Here is a 10,662-nt window from a genome sequence, read left to right on the forward strand (position 1 = left end):
ATGCGCCCTCTTTTTTTTTTTTTTTTTCTTGACAGGTGCGCACCCTCAAATTAAAATTCAAGCCCTTGAAGGTTGGTTTTCTAATAGAAATGAAATACGGAATATAATTCCTTAATCCATTGTGGAGGCACTCAAAATTAGCTTAATTTGAGTCTAGTTTAAGGTAACTAACATGGTTAGTGAAAAAAGTATCTCAATTGATTTACAAAGAAGTCTTATATATTGAGGATAATGGAAGGATTTTTCATGTGATATGATACAGATTTAATATATACAAGTTTATTATGTTATGAGCTTTAATGACTCTAAATTTCCCAAATATATAAGGAGTGACTTTTATGTGATTTGAGGTAACTAACCATATATCATTATTATAAATTATTTTGATAACTCAATTTATAATTGTCGAGAAAATTTAACACCCTACACGGTCATATTAACCGAGTCTAAATCCAAATCCAAATAACCCGAAATCGTTATACGAGTATAATCGATCCCAGATCCCAGATCCGACTCAGTGACCCAACTTAACCATTCAAAGACTGGCCCTTTTGCGACCAAAGAAGTGAAGAAACGCTGAAGCGCTCACTATAATCAGCCAATCCGCCATTAATGAACTCTGATTTTAGCATTCCATCCCCACAAAATCTCCATTTTTGAACATCAAAATGACAACCCAAGATTTCCTGAAAACCCTGAAAACTGCAAAAAGATCAATTCCATCCACCATTTCTTCATCCTTGCACCATGAACAAACCCCCATTAAAACCCTCATCAATTCATCTTTCAACACCATTTCTTCCTCTTCAGAAACAACCCCATCTCCCCAAATCACCATTTCTTCTTTCCTTTCTTCTCTCTCCTCTCATCAACTTCACTCTTTTCTCTCTGACCCATCTGTAAAAACTATTGATTGCTTGAGAATCTTCAACATTGTACTCCATAATCAATCAGAGCTTTCATTCAAGCCTGATATTCATGCCCATTTTACCATAATTTGCAGGTTAATTAAATCTAGGTTGTACTCGGATGCTGAAGTTTTGTTGCAGAAATTCATTATTGGTGCGAAATATAGGTACCCTTTTAGTGATTTTACAAATTGGGTTGAGAATTATTGCAAGGAATCTAGAATTATTACCAAATTGTTGAATATGTTGCTTAAATTGTATTCTGATCATCACATGTTTGATATGGCTGTTACTGCTTTTGAGTACATGGTGGAGAGAGAAGTCGAGAGGGATGAGAGAACTTGTTCTGTTCATTTGTATGCTTTGGTTAAGGCTGATAAGGTTGATTTAGGTTTGGAGTTTTTTCGTCGAATGGTGGATTCAGGCATGGAGGTTTCTGTGTTTTCATTGACAATTGTTGTGAGTGGATTGTGTGGGATTGGGGAGTTGAAAATGGGTAGAGAATTGGTGGAAGAAATGGTTGGGAAGGGGGTTAAACCTAATGTTATAACATTTAATACTTTAGTGGATGCATGTTCAAGAATGTGGGAATTCGCGGAGTTGGATTTAGTGTTGTGTTTGATGGAACGAGAAGGAATTATGTTTAATGATACGACTTATAAGCTTTTGATTGATGGGTATTCGGGTTATGGTAAGGTTGATGAAGCAAAGAAGTTGCTTTTGGAGATGCAAGATAAAGGTTTCGAGATGGAGACATATTTGTACTATATGGTCATTAGAGGCTATTGTAGATTGGGAGATCCAAGCAATGGTTTTTTATTACTTAGAACAATGCAAGGGAAGAAAATTGCCCCCTGTGATGGTATTTATCGGTGTTTGATCAGTGGTATGTGCAAGATTGGAGAGATGGGTCAGGTAAAGGAGTTGGTGAATGAGGTGCTAAACAAGGGAGGTGAGGTTGATGGTGCTATGTGGATTGATTTAGTTGATGGATACAAAAAAGCTGGGATGATGGAAGAATTTGAAGAATTAAAGTATCTAATAAAATAAAGAAGTTCCACCCCGAGCAAGATTAATCATGTCAGAACTCCATTCTGAACCCCAAGCTTAGTCAATATGATGATGATGATGATGATGATGATAATTATAGTCTTTTATGTGAAAGAGCTGGAAATGAGGGGATCAAGGGAAAGGATGGGCGCAGATTTTGTACTTATAGCATGCTTAACATTGCAGAAGGCAGAGCCTTAGAGCAATGATCTAACACTCATGTCTGAATTGTATAGGTCTAAAGAGGGGTAATTTATCAGAGCCGTCAGACTATAGCAACATCCTGAAATAGTCGAATTTCTTGCAGCTCTTTTGATCCTGCTGAAGTTTTTATTTGGGACATCTCAGGAACGGACAATGTTAGACTTGGCATTTCAGGAGAACCTCTGGTTGTGTTGACAAAATGGGTCGATACTCTAATGAATCAAGTTGTGATAAACAAATAAGATTTAGGCAGCAGCTTTTTGAGAGGATGTGCAATAAATGGATGACCAATGTGTATGGACCTATAACATCATCAATCTTCGTCGCTGTTAAACTTTCAGCCTCTTAAAGGAATCTTTTGTGTAGCTGTCAATGTTTTTGTAACCATTTCTGTGCCTTTCAAACTAATGAAGCCTGGCTGAAGCAATAAAACAATAAGCATAGCTCCCTTGTGCAACCTTATGGTTGTTGTGCAAAATGTCATGTGGTTTAGGGTCTTGTGTGCAAAGAATACACAAGCATTACATACCACTATATCCAAAATTTGATGCTTGTGATGAGCCATATAAAAATATAGTGGAGCTATTCATTTAGATTTCAATCAAGACCTTTGTTGCGCTTGTGGTTAAGTCTACAAAACCCTGGTATCTGCCCTGAGTGCATGTTGTATGCAAACACCGTAATTATTTGCTGAAAGTGTTGTTTCTTGATACCTCACAAGGATGGCAGCAATGATAAACTCAGCGTTGCACCCAAAGATCAAGGTTGAAATTGCGTGAGGATAGTTCTTTTAACTGCACAAATAGGCTGTAAATCTGACAACCCAGTCTGTTATCCTTCGGGCCTTTGGGATACACAGGCCATAATTTGCTAGTGTGTTTTTTTTTTTTTCTTTCTGTTCTTGTCTTAAGTTTAGTTTAGAAGTACCATCAAGTCTTGTATATTATGCAATTTTAATTCATATCAGAGAATATGTAAATAAATTTTATCCCAACCTCTATATTTCTCCCCTGTGTTACTTTGGCTAATAAAATTGTATTTTGATCTTTATTTCATTCAAAATCTAAGTTGATTCAACCCCAATTAAAGAATCAGTAAATTAGAATCAAGTCCATATCAAGATAGAAAATATTTACAGGTAAATGTAAGCAAGCAGATATATTGCAGAAATGAAACTTTATTATTGAGATACAGCAATTTCGGAAAACTAACATCTAATAGAGTTATACCTACAGACCTATAGTTATTGACAGCCAAAAACAGCAAATTAAATGGTCTAAGATTACAACAGCCCTCACTATACAATCAAGGGACTAAGGGAGGACATCAACATATAAAATACAGATCTACATAACCCTAGCGAAAGAGGGAAAAGAAAAAAAAGAAAACCTGCCAGTTGAGAAAACAACATGCCTTCAACCAGAAAAAGGGAGGGTTCTAAAAGAGGATAAGTAATTAAAATAGCAAGGTTAGACGGTTAATTGTTGCACTACTAGTCCGCTGCTCCAGAAATTATGGCATCTGCAGCCTTCCCGTGCTTTCCAAAGGCCGGAATACTGAGGGAGCGTTTCTTCAGCCTACTACTGCTTGGAAGAATCTTCTTATCACTCTTAGCAAACACGGGAGGGTATGGGCAGAATGCATCAGACAAAGGTTCACTTTTAGTCCTCAAGAACATGTCAAGAGTTGGCGGGTACTTGTAGTTGTCCCTCATCTTGTTATTATTTACCACATCTGACAGATTGCTCAACACAGAGCCATATTCTTGGTCATCCTGCATTGCTAGATCATCATACTCTTCATCTGACTTGGTGGATCCCTCATCAACTGAACCTTCCATCTGAAAAAGAAACAAATATTGCCGTTAGGTTTGCATTCCTTCAAGCTCAATGGTGGAATTGACCAAACAGTAGGAAATCCACATTTCCATTAAGCACCAATGGCATAATTTATTTCCAGAACTTGAAGACGAGACATCAACACAGCTTTACAATAACTTTGATGGTCAAACAGTAATAAACGTATAAATAGCTACTACATGAGGAAAACAACAATCATTTGTTCCTAATAACATTACAAAATATATTACCTCTTCTTGAGTATGTTTGTCACCATCACTCAGGTCCTCATCGCTATCCATCTCGGGTGGATCATCTACCTCTTCATCACTGCCAGATACTGAGAGCTCTTCCTTTAGCTGTAAAACAATTGAGTTTCAAACAAAGCTTGGTGCACAAAAAAAAAACACTTGGTACTTCGCATTTTTCATTAAATGTGAGGCTTGCATACTAATGAAATCAAAAGGATGTACAGGGAAAAAAAGTTCCAATTAGAAATCTGAATGAACATAAAGACTTACCTCCTTAGCAGGCCCATCAGACATACGGGGTGAGCTGCAGCAGGAAGAGTAATATTTACTCCCAGTATCAGTACCATTCCACTCAGCCTTAGACTCATCAACACTGCTGGCATGGCTCGTGCAGCCAGTATCATTGGGCCAAGCACTTAAACCAAAATGACCGAACTGAAGATTTACTGGTTCTGCCTTACCAATTTGCAGCGGACCATACATAGGTGTTCCTATCTCAGTGTCAGCACCATGCCCCTTACTAGGATTGCCATTGCTGCCAACAGAATTTACTGGCCAAGCCTTAGCTACAGAGCCATCATCGTTTAGAAGAGCCATCAGATGTCTTGATGATCCCTGCCTCTGAATAAGTTGAAACATCCCTTTAGAGCTCAGCGAATCTGCCGCACACTGATTCCTGAATTCCTCTAAAACAGCATTTACAGTGTTAGTTGTAGGGTCATACAGCTGCTCTCCACCCTCACGCCTTCGTAAACAGCTGAAAACTGTGGCATGGATTGCTGCTACACTTTTGTCTACATTAGTATTGTTTATCTTAGGGACAAGATGTTTGTCAGCTCGATTGCATAGGTATTCTTGTATTGTTCTAATGTTTCTAATATATTTAACGTATTTATTTTTTGTAGGATCCAAGGTCATGTACTTTGCACGCACCGCAAACCTTTCCAAATGTTTATCTTCATTAGTAATGTATATCATGAACGGTATGATTGAAGGATGCTTTTTCATAAGCCCCATCTGCCAAACAAGACAATATCAGAACCTTAAAGTTGAACGAGGTAATTATTCATTTTGAGAACAAATAAACATCTACTCACCACAAAGTTAAGACTCAAGTGTACCCCTTCAACAATAACTGATTCTTTCCGTTCCTCCCAAGCAGTGACCAGCCGATCAAGACTCTCTATGACCATTTCACTCTGAGCCTTAAATCCCTCAACTGCCATTTGTTTTGGACTGATCAGCTCAGTATTATTTGCACCCACCTCTGGCGTTTGATGATCAGTTGTTCCATTTTGAACATTATCATTCAAACCATCTTTCAAGAATGATTGAGTACTCCCATCCTTTTTCTTGGCCTTCCTTTTAGCTTTTGCTTCTGCAACAGCAACAGGATCCAAACACTCTCCTGCATGATAGGTTGATGCCCACAGCAAAGGATTTTGTTTTTCATCAACGAAACTCCTCATCATATGTCGTATGGAATCTGTTGATATAACAGTAGTGATTCCCAATCTGCTTCCCTATAAACATGAGAAAGAAATAACTTTGAGGTTGATTTAAAACAGAGAACAATAGGTTCTGAAGTAACCCAACATAAATTGATAATCAAATAATGAAATTAAGCTTCAACAACAAAAACGATATTTAACAAGTAGCACATATAAAGGTTCCCATCATAACAAATCTATTCCTCTCACAGATTTTGTTTTAAAAAGAAGTCATGTAAACAGGCATCAGGTTAGGACAGTATGGTGAAAGAACATGCAGACAGAGGTGACATAGTGGATGCTCAATGCCATAAAAACTTTACATGATTGCATAATGAAATCTCCAGGAAATTACAGTAGAGAACTCAAACAACCAATAATTTTACAGCAAACAAATTGATCTATCAAACTACAATATATAACAACTCATAAGTGTCCCGTCAAAAAAAAAAAAAAGGTGAACCAAGAGAGAAGACAAGAAGCTAGATATCAATACACCCAAACTAGCAAAGAAATATTGCATTCTTGTAGCTGATATTAAATAAATAATGTGTACATACCAGCAAGGATGACAGTGTAGATTTGCCACAGCCACTAGTTCCACACAACAAGATGGTCATGGATTCCTTCCTCTCACGGATTCTACAATCAACACATATCACTTTCAGCAATGTGATTCAAAGAAATGAAAAGGGTGAATCAATTAGACAGGTGATAATGCAAACATGATTACATCTCAAGAATCAGAAACAAACAACACTTCAAAAAGAGTAAAAAAACAAAAACAAAAATTCTTGTCTACTAAGCAATAGGAAGCAAAAGATGCATCCCAAGGCTTGCATACACTCACACTCAACAATCTTCCAAGTGAACTATACTTGAATCTTGATTGTAATTCACCCCAAAATGTATAGCTTACAGCTACAAGATATATGATTTAAGAGCAATACTAAATTACTAAAGTTGCATACATGTGTCTCACTAGTGGATAAAGAATATTGAATCAATAACACACTATGTAAGAGATTCCACAATAGTATCGAACCGTACATGATAAAAGAACCTTTTTTGAAATCCAAAACTCTTCAGGGCTGAGAGCCTGGGAACCTTGAGATGGAACACACTATTCCTATTCATAAAAGATTTTTAAAGTTCACATACATTTATAAGAGTTTGACATTTGAATCCCTAATGTTGGCTGGCCTTGAAGTCTCCTTTTGGTGCTAAACAATCGGCAATAAACATAATTGCTAAAGTATTAGAAGTTAGAGATAGAAGGAAGCATTATTATATAGAGATAGTTTATTTATGACAATCATCATCATGCTATCCCTAACTAAATCTCAAAATAGCTATACTATGAACATCTAAGAAGAAAAACAATATTACATGGAACTATGGATAGTATGGAAGTATAAGACAATACAATCAAAGACAACATCATTGGATGACAGTAACTTGATGCATAAATAAATCATAATGATTAGTATTTTCACACCGTACTCACATTGGCCCATATGCCAATCAGGTGCACTGGTTTTCTACAGATTTCGATATTTCATGATGATGAACTGTTCTACCAGAACAAAAAAGGAAAACAATCTTTTCCAACTTACTCCCTATGTCCCTAATTGTATGCTCCACTATCCTTTTTAAGGTGTCCCCAAAAGATTGCCTCATACTACTTTTGGCATGTTTTCCCACTTGCACTCTCTCTATCTCTCTCCTCATTGATATTTGTGTCAACCCATGTGCACCATTTTTTGCCCAAAGCCTTAATAAAGTGGATTTATGGTTTGGGGCAAACAATTGGGGACAGAAGGAGTACATAAGAACATACGTTTTACAGCTTTAATTAATAAGACTCGAGTGAAATTCAAGTGTTTTCCCCCAAGGAGCCATGTGAGACACAGGTTCAAGTCTGGTGAGGGGGTTTCCCCCTCAGTGTCTCTCCTAGTGATTCCATCTAACCAAAGAGAAGTTTAAGAATCAGCCACAACAGATATATCAAACATGAAAGCAAGCATTGAAGACAAATCATAATACGTATAAAACCTACATCCAGCTACTGATTAACTCATCCATAAGAGACAGACCAGCCCAGTAAATTAGAAACCATAACAAGTAGCTAAGAACTATGGAATAATAAAATTTGTGAGACTTGCTCAGTATGCAAAAAGAAATTTCAGTATATTGCTTGGTAACAAACGATACTTGAACCTCACCCAACTTACACATAATCCAGATGTAATAAAGGCTATTGTGACTTTATGAGGAAAAACAAATTGTCAACAAAATAGCTTTTTTTTAACCAAAAAAAAAAAAAAAAAAAACTATGCATACCTGCAAGCCAAAATCAAATCTTCACGTTGATTGGGACCCACATATTTATACTCAGATAGGCCATCACAAACAATATCCAAGAATTTGTCTCTACCAATGAACACTGTCGTGCGCCGTTTGTACAACTCTGATGACAAACTTTTAGGTCCACCATCCTTCTCCATAACTAAGTTATTCTTCACCTGAGCTTCACCCAGACAATTGCCAAGAGATGGAGGTTCTTGAAACCTTGATCTTATATAAGTTGTATCAGCTCCAAATTGACCCATGCCAGCTGATGTGTCACTTGAGCATTGACTTTTCACCATTTCAAAAACCCTTTTGCTAATCTAAACAATAGGCAAATTTTTTTAGCATTTTAATTAACATTCTGACATATGACCAAGAAAAATAAACAGAGATCTGTGTTACATTAAAAACGATTGGGGGTAGTTCAGGCTAACAAAACATTACCCACACGGCTTCAGCAAGATCATTTTACTACAATCAACATTAGTCTAAACTGTTAGCAGTGATGCAAACTCTGTCATATTCAAATGAAGATAGAGATAGCATCACAAGTTACATTGAATTTTCAAGAAACTGTGAACAGTGAAGTCAGTTTATAAATAAAAAAATAAAATAAATAAAAAAATATTGAGGAAAATGTGGACAAGTTATATTTATATGAAAGAGATGATTCGTTAACACTAGGAACAACCCATATATGATTCATTCCAAAACTAAATTATACCAACATGACAATGAAACTCCAGTCCAAAATCGGCTGATCATGATCAGTATTACCCTAATTCCTTTTGAATTCGCAATTCGCCCAAACATATAGCCCAAAACTGACCATAATTAGCTTATCTCAATTTGCAATTCGCAGGGAGTTCAGCCAATTAGGTAACATTGATCATGATTATGAAGTAATTTAAAGACAAGTCTGTTCCAAGATTCCTCTCAATAACACAAAAAACAAATAATTATGATAAAAATTTCATGATCAGTTTCAATATCATGCAATAATACAAGTGCCAGCCAATTATTAAGGTTAATTTTGAAGCATGTACTTTGTCACCCGTACAGTACTTCCTAAGTTGCAAGTTGAAACTCCACAAAAAAACGCATCGTCAACTACACATGTCTGCTGAAAAGTAAAGAAACTATAAAAATTCAACCAATCCAAGGAACTCTGATTTCCAGCCAAGCAATATAAAAGCAACTCCAGCTTATAATTCAAAAGCCAAAAGTTCGAATCTTTCCCGCACTTTCTTTTTTCAGCCACATCCTTGTAAATTTCTAAATGCAGTACAGTTCTACAAAATTCAACCAGCATCAGATACTCAAATATCAGCCAATCAATTACTTTCCCTATACGAAACAACCGCGAAACCCAACCTAACAACATTCTCGTACACGAAATCATACACTTCCAAAAAAACAACTAGCAATCAAATCCAAAAATGAAATCAAACTTCACTTTGTTACCTTAACAAAAGCTAAAAGTAAAGTACCAGAAAACAAAAGTAATTAAGCAAAAAATCGACTAAACTCGAAACGAAAACAATAAACTAAAACTACCTTAAAAGCATGTCGAGCTTTGCATCCCATAAGCTGCAAAGTACTCTGCAATACAGATCGAGTATATCGAAACGACTCCTTCTCCATTTCCCCTTTCTCAGCTTTATTGTGATCTCCGTCCATCACTACTATATACAGTACTTTATTCATTTCCGCCATTTTCTACACCAAAAATGAAAAAAAAAAAAAAATTATCAAAAAAAAATTCTCAAATCCAGTTAATTAAGGAAAAAAATGAGATCAAATTCATAACCTCTCTATATCAAGTGCAAAAAATTCCCAAAAAAATCAAATAAACTCGTATGAAAATCAAAATAGCTCGAAAAAATTGAAATAACAATCATATACTTAATTCAGGATCATGAAAATTGAAAAAAATATTCAAAAAAATGAAGAAAATCAACAATGTGGATATAAAATGCAATAAAACATATAAAAACACAACAAAGATTGAAGATCATACCTGAAAAAGCAATGTAAGATTGAATAAAAGATTGAAGTATGAAATTAGGGTTTAATTTGGGGATTAAAATAAAAAAAAAAAAAGAATAAAGAATTTGTGTAATTGTTAAAGTTATAGTGTAAGATGTCCATTTTAGGACAAAAATGAGAATGAAAAGAGAAGACGAGTGTTGGATGTTGTCGCCATTTTTGCTGTCAATAGAAGCCACGCATCGTATGCGTTAAGGCTACACGAGTCCTCTGCTCTCTTTCTTTCTCTCTTTTCGCGCCTGCCCCGTCCACCTTCGCAATCTTGCTCTTTTGCTTCGTTTGGTTTTGTTTTTGTTTAGGTCGTGTTTGTCCAACTATGTCCAAAAGGACGGGATTCCCTCCGTGTAGTACGACCGCGGACCGAAAGGGGGACTTGTTAAAAATTGACCTAACTTGAGATCATTTTTTATTATTATCTACACCGTCTCAATCAAGTGGGAGTTTAGGGGAAAGTGTGGGGTTTGATTCTCATCCGTGTTGGACTTTATAAATTGGTTACTGTGATGATTGGAGTTATTTA

The 10,662-nt window shown here is 36.1% G+C and overlaps 2 protein-coding genes across 2 annotated transcripts; one reads left to right on the forward strand and one right to left on the reverse strand.

Moving 5' to 3' along the window:
- Positions 1–558: 558 nt before the first annotated feature.
- Positions 559–3,164, forward strand: LOC145587517 (uncharacterized). Its single transcript, XM_081644253.1, has one exon. The coding sequence runs from the start codon at positions 669–671 to the stop codon at positions 1,956–1,958; it is 1,290 nt and encodes a 429-aa protein (XP_081500379.1). The 5' UTR covers positions 559–668; the 3' UTR covers positions 1,959–3,164.
- Positions 3,165–3,305: 141 nt separating this feature from the next.
- LOC145587518 (P-loop NTPase domain-containing protein LPA1 homolog 2-like) lies at positions 3,306–10,390 on the reverse strand. Its single transcript, XM_081644255.1, has 8 exons — positions 10,114–10,390; positions 9,651–9,812; positions 8,085–8,413; positions 6,302–6,383; positions 5,349–5,774; positions 4,522–5,268; positions 4,252–4,359; positions 3,306–4,002 (listed from the first exon to the last, which is right to left on the reverse strand). The coding sequence occupies exons 2-8, from the start codon at positions 9,807–9,809 to the stop codon at positions 3,655–3,657; spliced, it is 2,199 nt and encodes a 732-aa protein (XP_081500381.1). The 5' UTR covers positions 9,810–9,812; positions 10,114–10,390; the 3' UTR covers positions 3,306–3,654.
- Between the last annotated feature and the right edge of the window lie 272 nt (positions 10,391–10,662).

The sequence above is a fragment of the Chenopodium album genome, chromosome 17 (assembly GCF_948465745.1).
Source record: "Chenopodium album chromosome 17, dcCheAlbu1.1, whole genome shotgun sequence".
NCBI classification, from domain to species: Eukaryota; Viridiplantae; Streptophyta; class Magnoliopsida; order Caryophyllales; family Amaranthaceae; genus Chenopodium; species Chenopodium album.

Coding starts and splice junctions, on each gene's coding strand:
- LOC145587517 (XM_081644253.1), top strand. CDS start 669: ATGACAACCCAAGATTTCCTGAAAACCCTGAAAACTGCAAAAAGATCA.
- LOC145587518 (XM_081644255.1), bottom strand. CDS start 9,809: ATGGCGGAAATGAATAAAGTACTGTATATAGTAGTGATGGACGGAGAT. Junction 4,360..4,521: donor CTGATGGGCCTGCTAAGGAG/GTAAGTCTTTAT, acceptor ATTGTTTTACAG/CTAAAGGAAGAGCTCTCAGT. Junction 4,003..4,251: donor ACAAACATACTCAAGAAGAG/GTAATATATTTT, acceptor TTTCTTTTTCAG/ATGGAAGGTTCAGTTGATGA.